Source organism: Lynx canadensis, chromosome A1 (genome assembly GCF_007474595.2).
Source record: "Lynx canadensis isolate LIC74 chromosome A1, mLynCan4.pri.v2, whole genome shotgun sequence".
Lineage (NCBI taxonomy): Eukaryota > Metazoa > Chordata > Mammalia > Carnivora > Felidae > Lynx > Lynx canadensis.
In genome coordinates, this window is record NC_044303.2 from 21,787,094 (window position 1) to 21,814,792 (window position 27,699).

Sequence of the window (27,699 nt, forward strand, 5' to 3'; positions counted from 1 at the left end):
TTTGAGAGAGAGAAAGAGAGAGCGTGAGCAGGTGAAGGGCAGAGAGAGAGGGAGACAGAATCCGAAGCAAGCGCCAGGCTTCAAGCTGCCAGCACAGAGCCCAACGTGGGGCTTGAACTCATGAACTGTGAGACCATGACCTGAGCCGGAAGTCGAACATTTAACCAACTGAGCCACCCAGGCACCCCCAGTGACTTTTAAAATGTTATTTTTAAAATTTAAAATGGGTTATTAAGTATTTAATGTGTTTAAATCAATCACAGTGATTATTCCTTTTGATATCCAAATTGTGCCATTTTTTGGTCAGTGGGAGCTCTTTCAAGTTTGCTCCTATCTTTCTAACACACTTGGTAGTCTTTGATAGCCTTCTTGCTTTCTGTCACAAGATGCCCCAGGTCTGGAGTTAGCCATTTCTCCAAAGGACTATGGTTCCACTTAATGAGCAATAACATTTAGAGACCACAATCATGGCACTAGGAGGTACACACATTTTAACCAATACAGGCTAACCAAACCGATTCTCAAAAAGGCCGGATCAATTTATACAGTATGAGTGTTGATCAATTGATTATTCTAAAAATTTTAACCGATTTGATAAATGAAAAACAGTACTTTATTACCTCCTTAATGTTTTTCTCTAGGAATAGAGAGATTGAACATAATTTCATGTTTACTGGTTTTTCCCTTATGGTTAACTGTCTGTTCATATGCTTTCTCCAATTTCCTATCAGGGGTTTGTTTGTTCATTCACTTATTCATTCTTCCATCAGATTTTTTGAGTGCCTGCTATGCACCAGGTGCTACAGAAGTAATAATTTTCTAAATAATATCCAATTGTTCCAGAGTCATTTACTGAATAACAAGTCTTTCTTTTACTGGATGACTTCTGACTGACTGACTTAACAATACCCCACATTCTTACAAATACATAAAAATGTTATTTTTTTCTATGCTTATTTGGTCTCTTGATGCAATTGTTAATTCTTCTACCAATGTGTTTTTTTTTTTTTTTCTATAGGTTGACTCTTGATTTTGGCTCAGGTCATGATCTCAGTTTCGTGAATTAGAGCCTCTCAATGGGCTTTGCACTGACCTAGAGGAGCCTGCTTAGGATTCTTCCTTTCTCTCTCTCTCTCTCCCTGCCCCTGCCCCCACTTGCACTTGCTCTTGCTCTCTCTCTCTCTAAATAAATAAACTTAAACAAAATAAATAAATAAATAAAAGAATAAACCAACTCTTGCATTTATGTTTGAAATAAAAATTTTAATGAAATAAATAGAAAATGAGAGAGTTTTGGTGGTAATTTATATGAAAAAGAATCTTGTATTTTAGTGATTTAAAGTGATTGAACTTGTTTTTACAAGGTAATGAAATTTTGTAGATCAGAAGACCAGAATTTCTGGCTTTCTCTGAGAGTATTTTTTTTTTTTTAATTTTTTTTAACGTTTATTTATTTTTGAGACAGAGAGAGACAGAGCATGAATGCGGGAAGGGCAGAGAGAGAGGGACACAGAATGTGAAGCAGGCTCCAGGCTCTGAGCCATCAGCCCAGAGCCCGACGCGGGGCTCGAACTCACAGACCGCGAGATCGGGACCTGAGCTGAAGTTGGACGCTTAACCGACCAAGCCACCCAGGTACCCCCTCTGAGAGTATTTTAAAATAAGTATCAAACGGGGCGCCTGGGTGGCTCAGTCGGTTGAGCATCCGACTTTAGCTCGGGTCATGATCTCACAGCTCATCAGTTCGAGCCCTGCATCAGGCTCTGTGCTGACAGCTCGGAGCTTGGAACCTGCTTCGGATCCTGTGTCTCGCTCTCTCTCTGCCCCTAACCCACTCACATTCTATCTCTGTCTCTGTCAAAAATAAATAAACATTAAAAAATTAAAAATAAAATAAAATAAGTATCAAACTGTAATGACATCTCTAGTATTTGCAAATGCAAATCATATGCAAAATAGTCAATCTGTAACACTCATAAACCCTAAAAAAACAACAAAAAGAATTCTAGGGGAGGCTGGGTGGCTCAGCTGGTTAAGTGTCCAACTTTTGATTTTGACTCAAGTCACGATCTCATGGTTTGTGAGAGCGAACTCTGCACCAGGTTCTGTGCTGGCATCGCAGTCTGTTTGGAATTCTCTCTACCTCACTCCCTCCCTCTCTGCCCCTCCCCTGCTCATGATCTGTCTTTCCCTCTCAAAATAAATAAGCATTAAAAAAAAATTCTACACTGACAATTTTTTTTTTGTCAATTTAATATGTAGCTGAAAAGACCAACAAAATAAGGCAATTAACTTAAGAACTTTCTTTATAAAGACACTTTTGTTTTTGAAATTGTTCACTGGTGTAGCACAAAATACTTTCAGGAACTTCCTTTAAACTACTTCTTAAAGGTTTTAGTATAGGTGTTACCTCCTAAAAATAAAGATTATGTGTCACAATGTCAGATTTCCTTTCATACGATTCTACTTTATGCTAAGGAATCTTTACTGAAATGGTAAAAGGAGAAAGAAACAGTCAGAAAAATTTAGCCTATTCTCCTAAGTAATTTAGAGCCATTTAAGTATTTGAAAAGCTGAACTGGTACTGAAAGAAATACTGTTTGGGGCACCTGGGTGGCTCAGGTGGTTGAGCATCTGACTCTTGATTTCAACTCAGGTCATGATTTCATGGTTCATGTATCCCTCTCTTTCTCAAAATAAATAAACTTAAAAAAAAAATACTGTTACCCTCCACTTTACAAGAAATAATCTAGGACTGCTGGTTCAGGCAGTAGTGCATGTGACTTGATCTCAGGGCTGAGTTTAAGCCCCACATTGGGAGTAGAGATTACTTAAAAATAAAATCCTTAAAAAAAAAAAATACTCCAGGAAAAATAATTTTTTAGTTAAAAAAATTGCCAACTTGGTAGCTTTTAGTATATTAATAACATACACAAAGACATCTTTTTTTTTTTTTTTTTTAAAGTAGGCTTCAGGTCTAACACGGGGCTTGAACTCTTGATCCTGAGATCAAGACGTGAACTGAGATGATTCGAGTCAGATGCTCAACCAACTGAGCCCCCACGTGCCCCTATATACAAAGACATCTTAAGCTAAATTTTATTCAAAGACTTGATTACCTAGGGATGTTAACAAGTAAACACCTTGTTAAGAGACTCATGAACTTTTATCCTACATAAAATACTAAAATTTATGACTTTTCAAGTTGATGGGAAAAATTTTTTTTATATATTTTATTCTTATGTCAAATGATTAGAAAGAATAATTCTCTTTCTGGAAATGAAAGCATTGACAACATAAAAAAATTTAACCTATATACATACAGAAATGTACAGTCTTCTGGAAAGGAGTCTTCATATGATGTAGAAGGCAATGAACCTGATTTGTTTTCCTGTTCATTCTGGATCACCGATGTATGATCTACATGAAAAAAATACAAACATGAGTATTAAGTATATCAAGTTAAGAATCATTTACTCTAATATCTAAATAATATCTTTATTGATTAGAGATACATGGCGCCCTTAAATCTGCAAACATATGAAAATATCAAGATTAAATTAAAAAATCAGGTGTGAATATTTTCAAAAATATTGACAAAATAAGATATGATCAAGTAAAAGACTTAGGGTAGAAGATACTTCTACTGGAGAAAATATAGTTTGCCCTGAACTTTATTTGAATTTTAATCAACCTTTAAGGTAAACATCAAGTATCCTTATTTCTGCCTGTATTTTATAGAAAAATAACAGCTCGTACTACAAAAGGTCACAAAATGGAAAATTTATGTTATCTTTTGCTTTCTCATTGTTCCCACTGCTATCTATATTTTTGGAGGGTGGGGTATTTGGGTACCTCTTTTTGTACTTCCACTTGTCTTTTCATATTAGTCTTTCCTATATCTTTCTTCACTTAATTTCTTTTTATTTAAAAAAAAATTTTTTTAACATTTACTCATTTTTAAGACAGACAGAGTGTGAGTGGGGGAGGGGCAGAGAGAGAGAGAGAGAGAGAGAGAGAGAGAGAGAGAGAGAGAGACAGAATCCGATGCAGGTTCCAGCCTCAGAGCTGTCAGCACAGAGCCCAACACAGGGCTTGAGCCCATGAACTGCGAGATCAGGACCTGAGCTTAAGCCGGATGCTTAACCAACTGAGCCACCCAGGTGTTCCTGCATTTAATTTCATCCTCTATCTTGTGTTTTTTGTACTTCATCTATTTTTACTCTCTAACATGACTACAATAATAGAAGTAAGCTGTGTATTTAGTGAAAAAAGTTATGGATTCCCTGTTCTTATTTTGAAAAATGGTTATGTAGAATATTCTATGTTTGGTTTAAAGATATTTTTTAAACATGTTTTTTCCTATGCATTGAGGACCTTTAAGAAAAAAAGGGATTCTCATCTTGCTTCAGGTTATTAACTTACATTGGTCTTTTACTGCAGATCAATCTTATTAAGAAGAAAAAGTTTGGGGCACCTGGGTGACTCAGTTGGTAAAGTGTCCAACTCTTGGTTTCAGCTCAGGTCATGAATTCACAGTTCATGGGCTCAAGTCCCTCATAGGGGTTTGTGCTGGCAGCAGGGAGCCTCCTTGGGATTCTCCCTCTCTCACTCTCTCTCTGCCTCTTCCTTGCTCACACTCTCTCTCAAAATAAACAAACATTAAAAAAAAAAAGGAAAAAACTTTAAGTAAATAAAAGAATAGTTTAAGTTATAACATGAGGCCACTACTTGGCTACCTGGAAAACAATTATCCCTCTTTAATTATCAAGATAAAGGTTTAAAATCTGATAGTTGAAAAGAGCTATAATACCTGATTAAAATTAAGTTTTACAAATTAAGCGTTTCTGATTTTTCCCAACTAATTTCTTTGCATAAATCATAAAAATCCATACTAACAAATATGAATAGAATAAATGTATATAAACATAATTAAAAATAAAACTTACTGAAACATGGAGATTTTATTTATTTTGAGAGAGAGAGAGAACAAACCAGCAAGGAGGGGCACAGAGAGATGGGGACAGAGAATGTGAAGCGGGCTCTGTGTTAACAGCAGAGAACCTGATGCGAGGCTTGAACTCAAGTACCATGAGATCATGACCTGAGCCAAAATCAGATGCTTAACCGACTAAGCCACCCAGGAGCCCCCAAACGTGGAGATTTTAAAATTAATCATCAGATAAGGGAGGAAAGGGGAAATAATAACTCCTCTCAAGAAAACAGTATCCAATCCTTTGTTTGGGGACATAGCACATATTTACAGTTAGACACCAACAAAGAAAATAAAGGTAATCAGTGGTTTAGGATTCAAGTTGGATATGGGATACCTTGTTTTGACCTTAACATGAAGTCCTTTTGTCTTTCCCAGTTTCAATGTTTTTTAAAAAGTAAATACTAACATGAAACTTTATTACTAGAAAGTTTTTAATCTTTGTTTTGCCAACAATGTCAATTACATAACTCCCCAATTCCTTACTTACAAATATTGCTCTATACCACTGGCAAATATATACTTTTGATAAATTCATTACATTTCAGAGGAACCATATAAAAATACAAAATTGTAATATTCAATATTTCTATTGATAAAATTATCACAAAAAAACCAAAACTCAATTTACTTTGTTAGCGAGAAATAAATTGTTTTAGAATTAGTTCCTTTTACCACCTCCTGCATTTAAAAGCCTCTTCTTGCAAAACTAGTGTGATCTCTCAAGTATGTTGATTCCAAGTGCTACTGAAAGATACTGAGTAAGGTTGTTTTCTTGAAGAAACTACTCTTGGGGCACCTGGGTGGCTCAGTCGGTTAAGCGTCCGACTTCAGCTCAGGTCATGATCTCGCGGTTCGTGGGTTCGAGCCCCGTGTCGGGCTCTGTGCTGACAGCTCAGAGCCTGGAGCCTGCTTCAGATTCTGTGTCTCCCTCTCTCTCTGACCCTCCCCCGTTCATGCTCTGTCTCTCTCTGTCTCAAAAATAAATAAACATAAAAAAAAAAAGAAACTACTCTTCTAAAATTATACATTAGCTACTGAAATTGAGAATACTTTTGAATAAGAAAAAGGTTTCTTTAAAATAGACTCATGATGCTAGGCTATATTTTCAGAGATTTAAAACCTTAAGACCCCATATTATGTAAGTTAAAATTATTATAATTTGTTAATAATATTTAGCAGCATTAAAATCCAGTAAAGTACCTTCTCAATATTTTAGGAAATTTGAGATAGACTAAGATTTATAGGAGAGTGATTCTGATAAAACAACTTTTTATTTTCCTAGTTCTGGTACAGTATCTTTGATCAATTCCTCCGAAACCTAATTTGTTTAGAGTCTGCAAGACTAATGGTCTAATAATCTAGAAATAAAAAAATTTTACACTAACTTATCTATGCCAGAATATACCTTTCTAGTACTGTTTTTCACACAAGGTGGGTTTACAGTAGTCTGGGGTCTTAGAATTTTTTGAAGAAGAGATACATTTGTTCATTTCCTAAGAGGCTTAGAAAAGTGTGCATTTCCTATCGTTGGATGGGTAGGACTTTTTATTTAATAGGGACACTGATTTATATAATTTACCAGTATAGGTCTTACATTTTATATTAAATTATCTTTAGGTAATCTCACATAATCTGAACTCAATTAAGCCTGCATCAAGTCAAGAAAATAACAGAATACTCAAAATTGGGATTATTAATGCACGTACCCTTTATCAATGTTGAATTGTTACTTATGGTTGCTTCATTCACTAGAATCATTGCTTGGATGTATTCTGTTAAGGAAAGGAAAAATGCATGAAAACCAGCAGCAGCAGCATCATTTTCATTGTGCCAGCTACTGTGCTAAATAATTTATGTACTTTATCTTAATCTTCATTAACTCCTCTGAGAGATTCTTATGATTACCTGCATTAGAAACAGAAATTGAAGCTTAGGAGTTAAACTATTTATTCCAGGTCATTCAGCTAGGAGTTGTTAGAACTGGATTCAAAACTAGATATATCTGACTCATGAAGGAATGAGAAGGAACATTAAAATGAAAAACAGCGCTACTGTTTGGACAAGCAAACAAAAGATTAATGTCATAAAAACATCCACAAAGTATTAAGAAGAGTCCAAATGAAAATTTGCTTGAATATCTTATGTCCTGAAGGAAAGAAGTAAATTTCTACCTAAAAGTCTCCTGTTCTACAACCAACCAGGGTTGAAAACAAAGAAACAGAAAAAATACAAACTTGGCTGACGGAACTGACTGCTGAAGCAGAAGGCAAGTTCTGATTAAAGCAGGCAAAATATCATTACATGTACTTTCGCATTGTTAAAAAACATTAGGTGTCTCTGAGTAATGGGGTGGTGGATAATTTTTGTTATATTTTTCTATTGGTACTAAACGTTGTACAATGAGCAGATATTACTTTTGCAATACCCATCACCCCTCAAAAAGAGATATAAAGAGAAAGCAAAGATAAAATGTGGGGAAAACAAGGGAGCCTGACAGAAAAAGAGATAAACTCAGTAGCTAACAGTCAAAGTAATCATTTTCACCCACTTTCACAAAATGTCTATGGCATATGGCAAAAGCGTGTTTTTGTCGAAGCAGAGTACAAACACACACAAAGCAAACAGAACTGATAGGCTCTTAGATAACAAAAGAAACATAGTGGAAACAGCACTGTATTATACTGCCAGTGGGTAACATTTAACATTAAATGTATTAAAAGTTTTTTGTGCTTCATACCTTTATTTGTGGCAGACCCATCTTTAATCTTTTGTTTCAGTGATTGTAACACATTTTGCACTTGTTCAAAGATGGAGTCCACTTTTCCATCATCTTCCAGCTCCATCCAGAAAGTTTTTGCATCACCTATAATACAAGTGAATAGCTTAAGAGCTCAATAAAAATAGACTGTAATTTCCCCAAGGCATATGTTATAGAGAATCCACGTGGTTTCTAAATAATGTCAAGATTTAATTGGTCTATTTTTTTCCTTGAGGAAAAAGATTTTTATCACTGTTTCTTTATAAAGAATAGCAAAGAATATGACCTAAATATCTTACTCATTTCTGCTAACATAAAAATATGTTGAAAACTTTAATGGTACTATTTCTGGTGTCCCTGGAAAACAGAAGGAATGGCTTCATTCTAGGCTGGTGGTAGATGTACGTATAAGCATTTTAAAAGTTTCAGAGATATAACCTCCACTGAGTATGGAAATGGTTTTAGAATGAAACATCTCAAGAATTGGTGAAGTAACTAAATGTCTAACAATAACGTTTTTAAATGTCTTTTATAATTTTTAAATAATTATATGAAGCCAAAATAATGTTTATACTTTTTATAGATAGCTATATAGATGAGCCAATATTTCATATGCCCAGCAAATAAACACCTTAGTCATAAATTCCTAGAGAGAGGTGCCTGGCTGGCTCAGTTGGTAGAGCATGCAACTCTTGATCATGGGGTTGTTCAAGCTGCATGTTGGGGATAGAGTTTACATAAAAAAAAAAAATTTCCTAGAGGAAATAATTCTTTGAAAGCTGAACACAAATATGAGAAATACAATTAAACTGGCAAAAGCCAAATCTCACACCTACACCACGTTTAAAAGTAACAAAAATACCTAAAATGTTAAAATTTATTTGTTAAAATGTTAAATGTAAAAACATATAAAATGTTCAAAATTAACAGGGCCTTAAAGAACAGAGAGACATGATTATTGCACTTTAGAAAGGTCACTTGAGAAGCCATTCAGAGGATTAATAAACAGAGAGCCTAGTAAGCTTTCAAAAAATATATTTTCCTTAATAAAAATTAAACCTACATCTCTAGGTTCAGCAGTGGGGTGAGAATAGTCATAAAGGCTTAGGCCTCATAGTCCCAAATCTCCCTGGCAAAGTTACCTTACCCAAAGGGGATCTCTGGCTAATTAGGGATGCTGCCACCATCACAGTCTCAGAAGGGGTGTTGTTTCCCTGTTGACACTTTGGCCTGATGCCTCCAAGACCAAGCCTACTTTTAACTCCCCATAGGACAGCTGAGACAAGATTTTAAACAAATGCAATGTGAGAGGACACAAAGGATGAAGAAAGAGGTATTAGAGGCAGGAGAAGCCATGCCATGGAGAGCCTTTCACTTGAGTTTTATACAAAAGCCTATGGGAGCCACTCAAAAGGTTTAAGAATCTTATATGTGATTAGTTTCTTAAAAGGTCACTCAGGTGGCAGGGGAAAGAGGGAGGAGTCAAGAGTGATTTCTAAGTTTTTGACTTGGGCAACCATATGCACAGTAATAGTATTCATTGAGATAGGGAATAAAGACAGAAGACAAGTGAGAAATTTAAGTAGGGCAAGTACACTGGGTATACAGGCTCCAGAGTAAGATCTGGTCCAGTTATACGAATTCTGGAGTAAATGGTACACAAATGCTTGAGTAGATGTAATTAAGGACAATGTATACAATGAGAAGAGGGTTTTTTTTCTTTTTAAATGTTTACTTATATTTGAGAGAGACAGAGAGACAGAACATGAGTGGGGGAGGGTCAGAGAGAGAGGGAGACACAGAATCCAAAGCAGGTTGCAGGCTCTGAGTTGTCAGCACAGAGCCTGACATGGGGCTCAAAACCACAAACCGTGAGATCATGACCTGAGCTGAAGTCAGACGCTTAACTGACTGAGCCACCCAGGCGCCCCGAGAAGAGGATTTTCTATATATAAGGCATAAGAAAAAAGAATCAGGGAGATCAAGAAGGAGCAAACAGGTGGAAGGAAAACCCAGGAGAATAGCATATCAGGAGTCAGTGGAAGAACAGAAGTGGTGATTAATAATCTGGGCTTTGGAGTTCAGATGCATTTGTGTTTGAATCCCAGCACTAGCAGTCATTAAGCTGTGTGACCACATCTATAAAATGGGAATAGTGATAGCATCTAGCTCACAGAGTTGATGTGCAGATAAGCATGTGGCCTTTATCTAGAAATTACTGTAATTTAACAGGGGACATAGTCTTAAGCACAAGAAATTAATCTCTACTTGTGGAACTTTAGGTATCACTTAGCTGAGAGGGAAAAGTATCTTGTGAAGGACCTTCCCAGAATCCTTAAAATCATTTTTTCACTGAGAGATCACCAACAAAAATCACAGCTTTTAGACAAAACTATTCATGAAAGCACTTAATTGGTTGTTACTATGTTTCTTTTCATGAATGAGTTAATACTCCACACTAGGGATTTATCTTTATCTGAGGTGGACATCTAGACGGAAAGGATTTTGAAAGATACTTAGAAATAGCTTCTAGTAGCATTATAATCTTCTGGAATCATCTACAACTCTCACCTGGCCTGAGAAAGCCAGCAGCATCACTGCTTAGTGATGTTGAAAAGACCACAATTAGGATTCATCTGAATTTGTTTTCCAGTGACTATCATTTAAAACTGTGTTCAAAATGTCAATTCATGATACCAAGTTATTCTGATAGGAAATACTTAAATTATCTGAAAAGTGAACAGGGTAAATTATTAGTTTTAGAATGGATTAATGGACACTGGAAATAGAATTTAAGAAAATAAAGCCAATCAGAAAATACTGAAACTGTCTGCTTGTATAATAAATGAAAGTAATTTAGAAATTCATATTTATTTATTCTGGGTTTTTGATATTGTTCTTTATGGTATCATTATTTCATATGGCTAGTTTTAATTCTCATTTAAATGGTTCTTATTCCTCATGTCTTCCCTCTTGATCATTTTTGTCTTCTCAGTATGGGAATTTTTAACCACAGTAATATTAAGGAAAAAAAAGGTAACTGATTTATCTGAAAAATGAGATTAACAGATCCAGTTAATAAGTTTTTTGAAGAGGCTAAATGAATATCACATGGAGAAATAATTGAGTCATTTCAACTGTATGCCATCTAGATGTTTACCACAATGTAAATAATTTTGGTTTCTTGCTCCTTTTCTTTGTACTGTATGTATGTTTGAGATTATAATCTAATACTGTAAATATTTCAGTATATTGCACTAGAAAACACAAGGAATAAATCCTTGAACTGAAAATCAAATCAGTATACTAATATTGCTACTTGCCTGTAGAAATGAAGAATACCATCTCATTATTCTACTGTTTGTCCTAACTTGCTCCCTTAGCTAGATATGACTATTGCAGGGACATAATCACTAAGTGGGAAGTATAGTTGCTTTGGAAAGAAGAAAGACAAATTATATAGTTACATTATATTGTGTCTCTCAATCTCCCTTGACATACACTGTCTATGTAAAAAGGCAATACTCAAGAATCACAGCTAGATGAGTTATTTGCTAGACACCTGTTTTTGGAGTATTAACGAAGTACACTGATAATAGGATATATATATATATATACACACACACACACACACACACACATATACATATATATATCCATCCCTACACACACACACACACACACACACACACACACACACACACACACACACACACATATATATATCCCTGGAGGTGCTTCAGGGCATTGGTCTAGAGGAGCTCTATGATGCCTTTGAGTCTGTGATTAGCAAAGTGTGATCTATGAGCCCTTGGGGTCCCCAAATCCTTTCAGAGAATATGCTAGGTCAAATTATTTTAATAGTAATACTAAGACATTATTTGCTCTTGGTCGGCCGCTTAACCGACTGAGCTACCCAGGCACCTCTGCAAGTACACTTTTTAATTTAGAGATTTTTAAGTATCTTGTAGATGAAGTGCATACACTTACCCATTCTTTTTCAGACACTTCATGGCTTAAATTTTAGAGTCAGTTTAGAGTTCCCCATACTGGCATTTTCTTTTCTTTTCTTTTTTTTTTTTTTTTAAGTTTGTTTTGAGAGAAAGAAGGGTGCAAGCATGTGAAGGGCAGAGAGAGAGAGAGGGAGAGAGAGAATCCCAAGCATGTTTCGTGCCATCGGCATGAGCTTGAAGCGGGGCTGTACCTCATGAACCCTGAGATCATGACCTGAGCCGAAACCAAGAGATGACACTTAACTGGCTGAGCCACCCGAGCACCCATGGAGCTTTATTTTCAAGTTGTGTTGAATATGTATGTGAATTTTTATAACGTTGGCATTATTCCATTGAATCTTACAGTTAATCTTATTATATCTATTTATTGATATAGAATATTTACTTATATATTTTACAATGCTTTTCAATGGAGTTTTAAAGGATTTAAGGAGTTGGGGCGCCTGCGTGGCCCAGCCAGTTGAGCATCTGCCTTCAGCTCAGGTCATGATCTCATGGTCTGTGGGTTCAAGCCCCATGTTAGGCTCTGTGTTTATAGCTCAAAGCCCAGAGCCTGTTTTGCATTCTGTGCCTCCCTCTCTCTCTGCCCCTCCCCTGCTCCCAGTCTGTCTCTATCAAAAATGAATAAATGTTAAAAATTTAATGAATAAAAAAAAAGACATTATTTGCTCTCTTTTTTTTTCTAGAATGACTTTAACTGATGGTACAAAAGCATTGGTGAGTAAAAGTCAGTATGTCTTTGCATGAATCAAGGGGATGGAACCAAGCTACCAGTAAATTTTCTAGTATAGTACCAGTATACTTTTCACCATCAATTTCACTTAAGAATATCCTTAATAAAGCAATATAAATGGTTACCACAGTACAATGGCTGTCTCAAGCAAAAGCACTAGTGAGACTGTTTGAATTACAGGCCAAACCAGCTAATTTTTTTCATGGAAAACTATTTTTACTTAAAAGTACTAATAAAAATTATAGTATTTTTAGACTTGGGTGTTTAACACACATTTTCTTGAAAAAAAAAAAAAAGTGAGCCTACCACCTGAAGTTCAATATTGACAGCATTTGTTGCTAATGATAAAATTCACACTACCAAGTTAAAATTGGAAATTTGTAAACTTTACATGTGCCCTGGTAAGCCTGATAGCTTCTCAATAATTAATCACTTTTCGAGGAAATGGGTAGCAATATTAACAAATGTGATTTTTTAATATTGTATGATGAAATGTGTCAATATCTGGAAAATCTGCATGATTCATTGAACCAATATTTTCCAAGTGGCCAACGCATATTATAAAATCATAAAACACCTATTCAATGTGCAATAGATTTTCTGTAAGAGAGTGTTAAAAAACTCACAGATATGTGTTCAAATTTCACACTACAACTGACCTGGAAGGAGTAACTACTTGTTGAGTTTTATAGTTGTATCCAAAAAAAAGTCCACAATTAGCTGAAAGGCTATTAATACTCTTCCTTTTTTCAACTTTTTGTCTGCGTGAAGCTTCATTTTCTTTATACATTTCAACCAAAGCAACATATCACAATAGACTGAATGCAGAAGTACCTGTGACTCTATACTGATATAAATAAATGACTGAATAAATACATAAATGGGAGAAAGGAGCTAAATCTCCCTTGGAGAAGAATTCCAAATAATTAATGTAGATATTCCATTCTCAAAGATGGGGAGCATAATCCCCATTCCTTGAATATGAACTATATATGGGGATTTCCTATCAAAAGTACAGCAGGGAAGGAAAGGGAGAGAAAAAAGTAATTTACAGTGGAGAAACATAACACTATGTCTGACATAACACTATGTCAGCCAGGTGATCAAGCTCAGTATCAATGAGAGAGAAAGCATGTTGATATCATGTACTCTTGGCATAATGTGGTAAAAATGGCACTTTACCACTATGGTCTTCTTCCCAAAACTCATAACCCCAGTCTAATCATGAGAAAAATAAATAAAACAATAATTCCAATAGAGGGGTATCCTACAAAATACTTAGATACAAAATACTACAAAATAAAAAACAAGTCTGAGCAACTGTTATATCCAAGAGGACCCTATGGAGATATGACAAGTAAATACAATGTGGGATACTGGAACAGAAAAAGACATCAGGTAAGAACTAAGGAAATATGAATAAACTATGGACCTCAGTTAATAATAATGGTTCATTAATTGTAACAAATGTACCAGACAAAAATAAGATGTTAATCATCAGTAAAAGCGGATGTAGAAGATATGGGAACTTTCTGTACTATCCTCTCAATTTTTCTTTAAAAAGTAAATCTAAAAGTGTTCTAAAAAGTAAAGAATAATTTTACAAAAGTACATTAAAGAACTGACTTAGCTTTAGCGATACACAATTAATTATCGGCTATCAAAATTTTGGCTACATGAGAATAAGTCCTAAATTCCTTCAAATGTAGAACCGTCACTTGCAGTGAAAAGCCTTGAAAATTCCACAATTTGACTAAATTTAGTAGTCTACATACTTTTAAACATAACGTTTAACAATGGTTTTCCAAACCTACCATTTTTTTCTCCCATCTTTTGGTGTTGTTTATAAACAAAAGTCTTCAAAATTAACTTTATCAATGGACTGAAATCACTTTGATAGGAGAATATAACTGGAATCCAACTGTGGTATCTATGAAATTTGTAGTTCTCAGAGAAAACACATCATTATGGAATTCTAAGCCCAATGTTCTTGGATACTTGAATTTTCAAATGTAACTGTGGTTGAAGAAACTTTGAAAAATGACTGCTAGTCCAACCTGATGACAAGTCCATGCAATTTCATCAAGCAAGTATTTATAGTCATATCAGATCATTGACAATATCTTTTTAAAAACAAAAACCAACTCCATCTTTTGGTCCATGGATGCATGAAACATTCTGTAAAGAAAACAACAAAGATTGGTATATATTTGTAAGGAATAAAATATATATAAGAAAAAAAGACTGTTATAACAATGCCTCTATCTTTTAAAATAGCATAAACTATTATAGAAACAAGAATACATATTAACTGGAAAAATGTGTAAAATATCAAAATTATGAAATTACAGAGAAATTAAGTATCACCCATATTTAAAATACTGTCAATTAACATAAACTATCCCCATTTTTTTACTTAATTGTTTTTTAATTTTTTTTTTTATGTTTATTTATTATTGAGAGACAGAGAGAGCATAAGCATGGGAGGGGCAGAGACAGGAGGAGACACAGAATCAGAAACAGGCTCCAGGCTCTGAGCTGTCAGCACAGAGCCCGACACAGGGCTTGAACTCATAAACCACGAGATTGTGACTGGAGCCAAAGTCGGACACTTAACCAACTGAGCCACTCAGGTGCCCCATTTACTTTTTTAACTTTTTAAATTTTTAATAAATACTTTATAAAAACTTTTAAAATGGCGATAATAGCACTAACTACCTCAAAGGCATGTTGTGAGGATAAGAGTTACTTAGAATGATGCCTGGCACATACAAAGGACTCAATAAACATTAGCAATTATTATTATTCTTTCAGTATATATACTTTAAAAATAAATTTTGGATTTTAGTGTATACAATTTCTTAATAATCTTCTACTGGTAACATATCTTGCACTTTTTCCCCCTCGTTAATATTATTCTATAATATGACTTTTAAGTGGCTGTATAATGTACTTTGGTCAATAAACCACATATTATAGTACACTCAAAACTTTTAGTAATTAAATTTTAATAAATTATTAATTAGTACTGTAAATAAACCTCTATATTGGGGATTTAGATTATTTCCATTTTTTCAATATGATAAATGCTGGAATATACTTTATGCATATCTCTGATTATTTCCTCAAGAATACACTTAGAGATGGAACTAATAGGTCAAAAAGCGATCAATAATTCTCAGTCTCAAGATATTAATCAACATATGATAAATTCTGCTCCCACTCCCATACCAAGCCCAAATGTCAGATTTTTTAAAATTAAAAAATATAGTCATGCTAAAGACAAAAAGGGAATTTTCTATGGACCAAGTCTGTGAGACCTCCCTAGGGAAAAGAAACAGATGGGAAGCTGAAGAGATAATGCCAACCACCATCATAACACAGCAAATCCTCTCAGAGAAGATGAACGTACAACCCAGAGTCATCAAATACCCAAGGAAAGCTACACCATCAAAAAGAGACTTAACAAGCCCACCAAAAGATGGGCTTGTCGTCAAGAGGAAAACAGAGCATCCTGAAAATAATTTTAAAACAAATGTTATTAAGGCACCTGGGTGACTCAGTTTGTTAAGCATCATGATCTCATGGCTTGGGAGTTTGAGCCCCACTTCGGGTTCTGTGCAAACAGCTAACAGCTTGGAGCCTGCTTCAGATTCTGTCTTGGTCTGTCTGTCTGTCTGTCTGTCTCTCTCTCTCAAAAATAAACATTAAAGGGGCACCTGGGAGGCTCAGTCAGTCAGTTGAGCGTCTGACTTCAGCTCAGGTCATGATCTCGTAGTTCTTGAGTTAGAGCCCTGCATCTGGCTCTGTGCTGACAGCTCAGAGCCTAGAGCCTGGAGCCTGCTTTGGATTCTGTGTCTCCCTCTCTCACTGCCCTTCCCCTGCTCACACTCTGTCTTTCTCTCTCAAAAATAAACACAAAACAACTTTTTAAAAAATGTTAAAAAAATTAAATGTTATTGCATTTAACGTCCTCAAAGAGCTAAAGAAGGAAATCTCATCCATGAAATAACACAATTTTGAAAAATAACCAATTAGGTATCTTGGATATAAAAATAGTTGTTGAATAAACTCAACAGATAATTGAATAACAGCATAAACTCAGATGAAGAGCCAGTAGTAAGCTGGAAGACTGAGTTGAGTAATTCAGAACACAGAGGAAATAAGAGGAATAAAACAGAGAGAATGAAGAAGAGGCAATAATGACCAAGAATTTCTCAAAACTGGAAAACATACAAGCTCACTAAGGGTCCACTGGGTACCAAGCAGGATAAAATACACCCTACTAGACAAACTGTGGATAAACTAAAATATCAAGAATAAAGGCAAAGTCTTAGAAGCTTCCAGAAAATCTAGATTATCTAAAAGAAACACATATCATACTGGTAATCAGACTTCTTACCAGAAATGTCAGAGGCAGTAAGTTAAGGCAAAATAAGTCTGAGCCCAGAATGCCATTTCACCCAAGCTATACTTCAACAGAGAAGGTTAAAAAAAGAGACTTTTATAGACATTCAAAAAGCCAAATAGAGACTCTCTGAAAGAAATAAAGAAGTACCATAGTTGATTAAAAAAACTAACCTAGACTGAGGTATAAGAAGCAATAATGAGCAAATGACTAAAACACATTAATGCTAAAGACAGATTAAAAATGGGTTTTAATAATAAGTGAAACAAAAATGATAGAAATAGCCATAGGAAGTTGTATTCTTTTATAGAAGGGGGGTGGGAGGGGATCACTGCAAAAGTAGAGAAAGTAAAGTAGAAGCATGTCAAGTTCTTCTTCATAGGGAGAATATTAATACTAATTAAATTTGGATCTTGTTAGGAAAATATAAATTTAAGAACTATGCTGAAAATATAAAGGTAATATATATTTTTTATTTTTTTTAAATAAATTCAAGATGAGTCAAAGAATTTAAATAAAAAAAATTTTTTTAATGTTTATTTACTTTTGAGAGTGTGCGCGTGCCTGTGTGTGTATGTGTGTGTAAGCAGGGCAGGGGCAGACAGAGAGGGAGACACAGAATTTGAAGCAGGCTTCAGGCTCTGAGCTGGCAGCACAGAGCCCAATGCGGGGCTCGAACTCACAAACTGCAAGATCATGACCTGAGTCTAAGTTGGGCGCTCAACTGACTGAGCCACCCAGGCACCCCTAGAGGTAATAATATATTTTAAAAAACATGTAGAACATAGAAAACTTGGGGCCAACCTCAATTAGAAAATGGAAATGGGAGGGGCGCCTGGGTGGCTCAGTTGGTTGAGCGTTGAACTTCAGCTCATGATCTCATGACTCATGGGTTTGAGCCCCATGTTGGGCTCTGAGCTGTCAGCCTGGAGCTGAAGCCTGGAGCCTGCTTCAGATTCTGTGTCTCCTTCTCTCTCTGCCCCTTCCTGGCTCTCCCTCTCTCTCTCAAAAATAGACAAACATTAAAAAAAAAAAAAAAGAAATGGAGGGGCACCTGGGTGGCTCAGTCGGTTAAGCGTCTGACTTCAGCTCAGGTCATGATCTCCCAGTTTGTGGGTTCGAGTCCTGCATCTGGCTCTGTGCAAATAGCTCAGAGCCTGGAGCCTGCTTCAGATTCTGTGTCTCCCTCTCTCTCCTCCTCCCCCACTCACGTGCGCTCTCTCAAAAATAAACATTAAAAAATTTTTTTAAAATAGAAATGGAAAAATAAGATATAAAAGATGCAAAGAGAAGTACGGTAAATAAGAGGGCAAGAAAAAGGCCAAATTGTTAATCACAAAAAAGGTGACTGTGTTAATCTTACTTACTAGAGGACTCTCAAACTGGATTGTAAGCAAAGCCTAGTTATATTTTAAAATAAGAGACCCACTTAAATTACACAAAATGTCATCAAAAGCTTGAAATAACACTATGTGAAAAAAGATACACCAGCAAATTTAAGAAATATTCGTATCAAACAAAATAGAATTTAATATGAAAACCAATAGAAGAGACAAAGAGAAATATTTTACACTGACAGAACAATTCACATGTGTATCTAACTGAAATTACTGACTTAATACCAAATAGGCTCAAGAAGCAGAAATCCCAGTTAGAGGCAAAAGTATAAAAAAGCTAAAACAACAGTGAAAGATCTTACCAGAACTACATACCACGTATCTCTACCTCATCCCCATTATACTAGGTCTGTTAAGTTTTATAGATATATTTTACAAAACTTTCAAGGAATGAATAATTTCTATCATATACGAACTGTTCCAGGGCAGGAAATATATGGGAAGCCATTTAACCTTTTTTTTTTTTTTTTAAATTTTTTTTTTCAACGTTTATTTATTTTTTGGGACAGAGAGAGACAGAGCATGAACGGGGGAGGGGCAGAGAGAGAGAGGGAGACACAGAATCGGAAACATGCTCCAGGCTCTGAGCCATCAGCCCAGAGCCCGACGCGGGGCTCGAACTCACGGAGCGCGAGATCGTGACCTGGCTGAAGTCGGACGCTTAACCGACTGCGCCACCCAGGCGCCCCTTTTTTTAACATTAGTATAACCTTGGCACGTAAGAAATTCAAGGTCAAAAGCACTTAGGGGTATAGAAGCAAATATAGTTAAGTAAAAATATACCCAGTAAAGTATATTACCAAAATAAAATTTATCCTAGGAATACCTAAAAAGTTTAACATTGGAAAGTTTATCAATGTAAATTCCTACATTATCATATGAATGGAAAAACCAACATCTGAGATGCAGAAAACAAAACAATTCAATGAAAGTCAGCAACTATTCTGGAGGCTGGGAGATGGGGGACTCTTAGCAAACTACCAATGAAAGAGAACTTCTTTAGGCCGATAAATACTCTCTACTAAAACCTAGCAAGGAACATCATACTTAATGATTGATGAAACCTTAGAAGCATTTTTATTAAAGTTAGGCACAAGGATGAGGACACTTGCCACCACTGCTCTTATTCACTATTGTACTGATGTCTGTGACAAATGCATAAGATAAAAAAACACCTAAAGATTTTAAAGGAAAACAAGATCTACCTGTAAACAAAAACAAAATAAAGTTAAAAGACAAGGAAAGAGCTGAGAGAAAAGACTTGTAATCTATTTTAACAATAGTAACAAAAAGGGTACATAGCCAGAGACATTGAAGAAAATTTTATTTATTTTTTTAATGTTATTTATTTTTGAGAGAGAGAGAGAGTGTGAGAAGGCAAGTGGCAGAGAGAGAGGGAGACAGAATCCAAAGCAGGCTCCAGGCCCTGAGCTGGTCAGCACAGAGCCTGATGCAGGGCTCGAGCTCATGAACCGTGAGATCATGACCTGAGCCAAAGTCGGAAGCTTAGCCGACTGAGCCACTCAGGTGCTCTGACACCGAAGAAATTTTTAAAAATTGTATAGGATACATGGTATCTAGGACACATAAAGAACTCTTTAAACCATTAAGAAAAAGATGACTCAACAGAAAAATGGGTAATTTTTAAAATAAATTATAGAAATTTACATAAATTATAGGTTAATAAACATGAATAGATACTGCAACCTTACTTAGTAATCAGAGAATGAAAACTTTTTTTAAAAAATGACTATTAATTTCACCCATCACATGGACAAAAAGAAGACAGTATCTCGTGTTGTTCTAAAAAAAAATTTTTTTTAATGTTTATTTTTGAGAGAGAGTGAGAAAAAGAGATGGACAGAGTATGACCAGGGAAGGGGCAGAGAGAAAGAAGAGAATCAGAAGCAGGCTCCAGGTTCTGAGCTGTTATCAGCACAGAGCCTGATGAGGGCCTCGAACCCACGAACCCTGAAATCATGACCTTAGCAGAAGTCAGACACTCAACTGACTGAGCCACCCAGGCACCCCATCGTGTTGGTCTAGACTGTAGGAAAATTGAACTTTCAAAACCTTTTTTGGGATGTGTAAATTAGTAGAGGTATTTTGAAGACAAATTTGTCAAGACCAATTAAAATTAAAAATGTTCATAACTTAAAACCAAGCAATCCCACTTTTAGGTATACATCCTTGAGAAATAGCACATGTACACAAGATAATACATACCAGGATTTCCCTGCAGCATTGTCTATAAGGTGAAAAACTGGGAACAACCAATGTCCATCAAAAAGAGAATGGCAAATAAAATGTGCTATATAGTACCTATCAAACAAGATATGACTTAATATAAAAAACCAGTAAGAGACAAAAATAAATATTTTACATTAACAGAACAATTCAGCCATACCCTAAAACACTACCCAGCATGCATAAAAAATGAGGCATAAATTATAAACTATAAATAACGTGTATAGACTTCAAAAACACTGTCAAATGAATAAAGCTACAAAATGATAGAGTATGCCACTATCACCATTTTTGAAAAACTACAAATGCATACATGAACGTATAGAGAATATTAAGTAAAAAAAAAAAGACTTGAAGGTTCTGCACCAAAGTGTTTAGTATGGGATAGTGAAGGGAAACTCGGGGATTGTGCTATCTGTAAGGTTCTAATTTTGCAAAAGGAGAATGTTAATAGTGTACTTAATGTAAAACTTAAGTATAAAAGTCCGTTTTACAGGCTTTTGGAGCACACTGCCAAACTGCTCTCTAAGAAGGTTCTACCAACTCCTATTTCCACCTACAGTACACAAGCAGACTAATAGTTTTTTAAAGAAAAGCTCTCACCGCTGTTGTTCATACCTTGTGAAATTTTAAAAATTACTGAACAGTAAAGCATCTTTAGTGAAGAAAATTTGTAAAATATAGAACATAAAGAAGAAAAGTTAAATCACTCTATTTCGCTTCAACTTATGGTTGCCTTGGTTTTGAAAAACAGCCTGTTTATGAAACTGTGACCATTTCTTCTCTATTTCTCATTTTTTAATTACGATGACAGTAATAAAGTTTATTGAGTATAAACCATGTGTCAGGCACACTTCTACATACTTGACTTAATAATCTGTATAACAATCAGGAGAGAAAACCAGCATGCACGTTTTTGAAGAGGATGCTAAAGTGTGTCATACGGTGACAGCGACAAAAAATAAGGAACCAGGCAGGATGATTTCAGAGCCTGGTTTTTTTTTTTTTTTTTTTATTATTCCACTCTACCTTTTGGAAGTTACCTCTTTGCCTCATACAGAACTCACTGCAGGTTTCCACATAATGAGGAGCACAGTTCATTAGCCACTGTTCCTTATTTTACTTGATGGGTAATTACTTATTGGGTTGTGGTTGATGAGAGTCAGGTGCCTTTAGGATCTGATCTCAATTACGTGATCTTGGACAAATGATTTCTACTTATTTAGGGCTCGTGTAAGTCTTACCTGTGAAATGGGTCAGTGGTTAAACCTTCATATTCTGCTTCTGGATTTTATACTGCAGTCCATTTTTCTGCAGTCCCCTTTACAGCCTCTGGTTCCCAGCTGCTTAGGAGTCACCTCACATTAAGGTGTGCACTCGGAGACAGAAACTGAAATGGGGGTTGAGAACTCAAAATGCCCGCGGTCCCTTCTACAGCCTGGGACCGCAGGTGGGTAAAACAAAAAAGGAGGTTGCAAGGGCTGGGGTCCACTCGGCCGAGGGTTCCGCCGCGTTCCCAGGTCTCAAGCCAAAGGAGCTGTCAGGGGGCCACCCAAGGCCGTGCCTCGGCTCCACTGGCTCCACTGCTTTTTTCCGCCCGCCAGACCTGAAGGCTGCGCTGGGCCCGCTCCGTTGGCGAGGCTGGGTTTCCCCGCGGGTCGGGCTCTTCTCCGACTCCACGCCACCAAATCCCACGACCCCAGATGCTCCCAGGCCAGGAAGTACTTCACCATTTACTAGACCTCACCTCTGCAACAACTGTCCCGCCTCGCCTCAGGCGGGGAAGGAGGACCGCCCAATCTCTTTCGTCCAGGCCTTCCTAACGCTAATCCTAAAAGGGAGGAGTCGTTCACCGAAAGCTCCCCCTACTCGGCCAGGAGCCCATTGGTTGGACACCCTACTGGGTCCACACCTCTGAGGATCCGCGCGCTTATCGCCGGCAGCGCGGCGGCGCCGAATCGCGCCGCCTCCCGATTGGCTGTCAGCGCTCTCGGCTTGTCTCGCGCTCTCTGGCTGGGCCAATGGGGATATCTGCAGTCGAGAGGCCAGCATCGTTGGAGTGGTGGCGCAGCTGTTTCCTCCGGTAGGTGTTCCGCTGCCATCTTGTGTGTGGCTAGGACTGGGCTTCTTGGAGGTTGGAAACTTACTTAGCGGCTCCAGGTGTGGAGGGGTCCTGAGGGAGCAATGGAGGCGAAGAGGGGTCGGAGGGAATACACCTGGTGCCTTCCTCACTTACCTGAAAGGGAGAGGTTTTCTTGGGCTGAGTCTCAGCCCTGGCTGGAGAGAGTGATGAATGGTGGTTCTGGTGGGGCGGGGGAGATCCCAAGCTTTGGTTTCTTCGTCATTGTGAGGGCTCTGCTGCCTTAACACTGATTCCTTGGGTGCCAGAGAGCTACACCCATAATCTTTGTCTCGGAAGACTGACCATCAACTCTCCTAAGAAGGTTGTCTGATGGATTGATTCAGAAAGGAAGAAGGCTGGTTATTAATAGAAGGGGAAAGAGGGAGATGCCTCACCACTATCCTCAGGTTAGCAAGAGACATCTTTATTGTCTGTCGTTTGCGAGGGAGTGACTGCTAAAGTGTTGGTTCTTGTCATTAGTTGCCCTCTGACTAAGGCCATCCTTTGGTAATAGTAGGCGTCTAGTTCTGCGTTTGGGCAGTTTTATATATTGGTATGCAGCCAGCATTCCTGCAGTGGTCTTTTTTTAAATCTAGAACGTGGTGGTCTTTGCAGAAACAGGGGAAGTGAAGGAAGAACTTTGGTAAATCTTTGTTTCGCTGGTTACGATCTGTTGAAGCTTTAGGAATTTCTTGGTCTGCCTTGACTTGCTTGGTTGCTTTGTCAGGGACAAGGAAGCGTTTGTAAGGAAAAACACCTTCTGAGCTCTTTATGGGGTGGGAGGAAGAAAAGAATTACCTCCTTTTCCTGATCTTTTTTTGTTTTTTTTAAATCGAAGTAGAAAGCACGCATTAGCTTTCATTTTGGAGGAAAATTTATCAGATCTGAAAACCTAGCCGATAAAAGGCTAATATTTTTGATGAGAAGTTTTGACATGCATTAGACCAAAGCAGAGATACTCGCCTTATTGCCTTGGGTTTAGTTTTACAGTTACCCAAGGTTAACTGATGACTCAACCTAGTCAACAGCAGTAAAACAATGGAATGATTAAAAACTAATTTTCTTTTTAAGATTTGCTTTTTAAATCTTAAGCCTAAGTTTCAAGAGTTCAATAATTTAGTGTTGAGTTGATGGCTAAGGTACTTGTTAATACCAGCTATCATAAAGTAGCTAAGAAAGATCAGTGGCTAAAAAACATAAAGAGCACATAATGGCAGCTCAGTACTTGTTTGCCGAAATTTTTGTATAGCATTCTCATGTAATAGCATCTGGTATATGTTCAGAAGTATAATTGTTGAATGAATAAATAAAATAATGCAGTAATTGGAAGGTGTGGACATACATTTCTTTTTAGCCTAACTGAAAAATAATTTTTTAACCTGCTTTCTAGAATACTTGATTGTCAGTTCTCTGAACTAAATTTATGTGTTGCTTTCAGTTTATGCATACAAATAATGTTATGGAGAGGTTCATAATCCTTTTTTGTGAGGTCTTTTTATGAAATCTTAATACAGAGAAATTTAGAAATGAAGATGAGCCCTTAAGTAATAATGCTCTATTTGCCATTTTTTTTGAAAGCAGTTTCAGTAAATGAATACCAAACTTACCAGTGCTTTAGATCTCTTCTGCTTAAGAATTTCTAGTTTCTTTTTACCACTGCTTAAAGTCAAAATACTGCACCGGTAAGTTTACTTTATTGCTTGATATGTTCTGTAATTTTTAAATAATAAACTAGGTAAGTATGCGATTTTTCTTTGAAGAATACAGTTCTCTAAATTTCATAATGTATAATTTGAAGATCCTTACAGATTTTTTTAAATAGTACTTTTGCATGAACGATGCTAAGTGATTTTAAGTACAAGTGATTTAACTTCCATTGGTATGTTAAGGATTATTTTTCGGGGCGCCTGGGTGGCTCAGTCGTCTGACTTCGGCTCAGGTCATGTCTTGGAGTTTGTGAGTTCCAGCCCTACGTTGGGCTCTGTGCTGACAGCTCAGAGCCTGGAGCTTGCTTCGGATTCTGTGTCTCCCCCTTTTTCTGCCCTTCCCATGCTCATGCTCTGTCTCTCTCTCAATAATAAATAAACATTAAAATTTTTTTTAAAAAAGGATTTTCATTGCAATCTCATAATATATATATATACACAAGTGTAGATTTTTTTCCCCATTATCAATTGATGCATGCTGTTTAATTAGAAAAAATGTAGTAACACCTTTGAAATGAATATGGTATTTTTTGGCAGAATATAGAGTAAATCTACTTATCTTCATAAAAAATCAATAAAAACTGCTCTCAACCTGTTTGGAGTTATTGCATTTGATATTTTAGAAATCTAAATGATTTTATTAGTGAAGTTTTTGGGGTGTAAGCACTTTTAAATAAAAATAACATTTAAAATATGATAGATTTTTCCACCTCATTAACTTAAAAACCAAATTTGCATGTAAGTCATCTCTGTTTAAAATTATTTTTGAAGTACTACTTGAAATACCTTTTTATGCTTTGCAGTAATTTTGATCATACAAATGTTACTTTGGGGGAACATTTTGAGATTAATTTTCAGAAATATTTCTATATTCCTCATTAATTGGTGCATTTTGCCATCACTTTTCTAGTCTTTAACAAAATGGTTCATTATGGGGATAAATGTGACTAAAAATAAAAAATGATTTAAAACCGTATGAAGATCAAAATCACCATTGAAGTTTGTGGTGTTCTGTTAATCAATGAAATGATTGAATGCCTGAGTCATGAGGATGACCGTTAACTACAAAAAATGCTTGTGAGATAAAACATGTGGGACATTCAGATTATTTCATTTAAAGAGAAAATGTTTCTTTTTAAAAGGAAATATTTGAAGTATTATATATTTAGCCTTTTTTAAAAGAAATTGAAAAACTATAATTTTGCCTTTACTATGACTTCTCCCTTTGTTTTTTTTTTTGTTTTTTTTTTTCAACGTTTATTTATTTTTGGGACAGAGAGAGACAGAGCATGAACGGTGGAGGGGCAGAGAGAGAGGGAGACACAGAATCGGAAACAGGCTCCAGGCTCTGAGCCATCAGCCCAGAGCCTGACGCGGGGCTCAAACTCACGGACCGTGAGAGTGAGATCGTGACCTGGCTGAAGTCGGACACTTAACCGACCGTGCCACCCAGGCGCCCCATGACTTCTCCCTTTGTAATAATCTCATTTGTTTTTGCTGTTTAAACTATAATTTTTGTGGGGGCACCTGGGTGGCTCAGTCGGTTGAGCGCCCAACTTCAGCTCAGGTCACAATCCCACGGTTTGTGAGTTCGAGCCCTGCATCAGGCTCTTTGCTGATGGCTCAGAGCCTGGAGCCTGCTTTGGATTCTGTGTCTCCCTCTCTCTCTGCCCCTCCCCCACTTGGGCTCTGTCTCTGTCTCTCAAAAATAAATAAATGTAAAAAAATAAAAATAAATAAAAAACTATAATTTTTGTGCAGATAAGCCATAATTCTATGTCAAATTCTGTTCTTTTAAGCTCTTAGCACTCATTTCTCATAGATTTTTGGACAGCTAGATCTACTCAACTTGTATGCAACTCAACATCTTTTATGTTTCCTATCTTGATTAAGGGTGTAGTTATCTTCTGAGTGGATCAGATTTAAAACTTCAAATTCTTGGGGCACCTGGGTGGCTCAGTCAGTTAAGTGTCCGACTTTGGCTCAGGTCATGATCTCACAGTTTGTGGGTTCAAGCCCCGCGTCGGGCTCTGTGCTGACAGCTCAGAGCCTAGAGCCTGCTTTGGATTCTGTGTCTCCTCTGTCTCTGTCCCCCCCGCCCCCCACATAAACATTAAAAAAATAAATAAATAAAACTTCAAATTCTTCCCTCTCCCCTTTGCCCAACTCTACAATCTGTAGCTTCAACCTCCAAAATCACTTTCCTCTTTTTTCTACTTTCATTGCCACTGCCTACCGTAGGTCCTCTTTTTCTTAACATTTTATATGCCACTGTATTTTTGACAAAGCCTTCACTTCTCAACTTGGAATTTGTATTAGTTAAGATGTACGTTTGTGACATTCTATATGTATGTACTGTGACAACCTAAAAAATAATTGTGGCCCCCAAGTTTTTTAATAAAGTTATTTTATTTTAAAAAATTACAAATTTCTTTCATATCTAAAAAGATGAGCTAATTAGGTTGCTTTGCTGCAAAAAATTGTGGGGAGTCTCCAAGATCCTTCTGACCTGTTGCTCTGCCACTTCATCCTTCAGCTCCATCTTGTGGACCAAGATGGCTGCTTCACTTCCTGCCATTTTTATGCCACATGCTTAGGTTAAAAGGCTGAAAGGTATAATGGTAGGAAACACAGAATATTTGCACATGGGGGTTGGAATAGGATTTTATCCTCTAATTTTTAAAAAGCTATATTGTCACAAATTTTTAAGTAACAATTTCAGTGAGAATGTCATGAACTTTTGATGATTCTGTTTGGTTCCTACAATTAGATTTGGGAGGAATAAGGTGTGTAGCTTGTGATCCTCAACTATCACTTGCAGACTTGGGAACTACTTTATACTTTCCTTTTCTCTGTAAAAACGGTTCTCACTGCCTTAATTAACCTTTGAAAGTAATGGATGCCTAGCTCAACTTCCTCTTTGGAATATAGACAGGTTTAATTTAATCACAACCTCTTGCCCTGTACTCAAAGTCTTCATTTAAGCATGTTTTATATTACCTTGTTTCTCACAGGCTGTGACAAACAAAATAATTCCTTGGAAAGCAAGACTTGTTCCTGAGTCATGAACAAGTTTGCATGCAGTTGGTATTGGATGCATGTTTGCTCATTTGAAGTATATTTCATATTTCAAATAGGATAAAAAATTGGATGGGAAGGTCCATGGTGGGCCTATCTTGCTTTACATGTAAAGTAGGATCTATAACTCTGGAGGATGTACTGGTCTCTTACAAATCAACAAATAAGAACATCAATACCCTGACAAAAGGAGCAAAGGACATGAACTCATGATCACAAAATAACAAGCACAGATGGCTTA

The 27,699-nt window shown here is 36.5% G+C and overlaps 2 protein-coding genes across 17 annotated transcripts in view; one reads left to right on the top strand and one right to left on the bottom strand.

The window, feature by feature from the left end:
• The window catches only part of SETDB2 (SET domain bifurcated histone lysine methyltransferase 2), an 89,401-nt gene extending 66,991 nt beyond the window's left edge, over window positions 1-22,410 (bottom strand). Inside the window, exons 1-6 of one of the 3 annotated variants that reach the window (XM_030310302.2) lie at window positions 21,797-22,387; window positions 20,532-20,627; window positions 14,315-14,678; window positions 7,734-7,859; window positions 6,703-6,768; window positions 3,324-3,420 (exon numbers count right to left, since the gene is read on the bottom strand). In XM_030310302.2, coding sequence (XP_030166162.1) covers window positions 3,324-3,420; window positions 6,703-6,768; window positions 7,734-7,859; window positions 14,315-14,330 — 305 coding nt within the window. In that variant the 5' untranslated portion in view covers window positions 14,331-14,678; window positions 20,532-20,627; window positions 21,797-22,387. Of the gene's footprint in view, window positions 1-3,323; window positions 3,421-6,702; window positions 6,769-7,733; window positions 7,860-14,314; window positions 14,679-20,531; window positions 20,628-21,796 lie in introns of all 3 variants that reach the window. The other 2 variants (XM_030310287.1, XM_032594976.1) reach the window with 2 other exon arrangements.
• Window positions 22,411-22,578: 168 nt separating this feature from the next.
• CAB39L (calcium binding protein 39 like) overlaps window positions 22,579-27,699 on the top strand; it is a 132,033-nt gene continuing 126,912 nt past the window's right edge. For 6 of the 14 annotated variants that reach the window (XM_030310378.1, XM_030310387.1, XM_030310395.1 and 3 more), the window contains exon 1: window positions 22,651-23,081. The gene's annotated coding sequence lies outside the window, so the exon portion shown is untranslated. The other 8 variants (XM_032595043.1, XM_032595103.1, XM_030310370.2 and 5 more) reach the window with 7 other exon arrangements.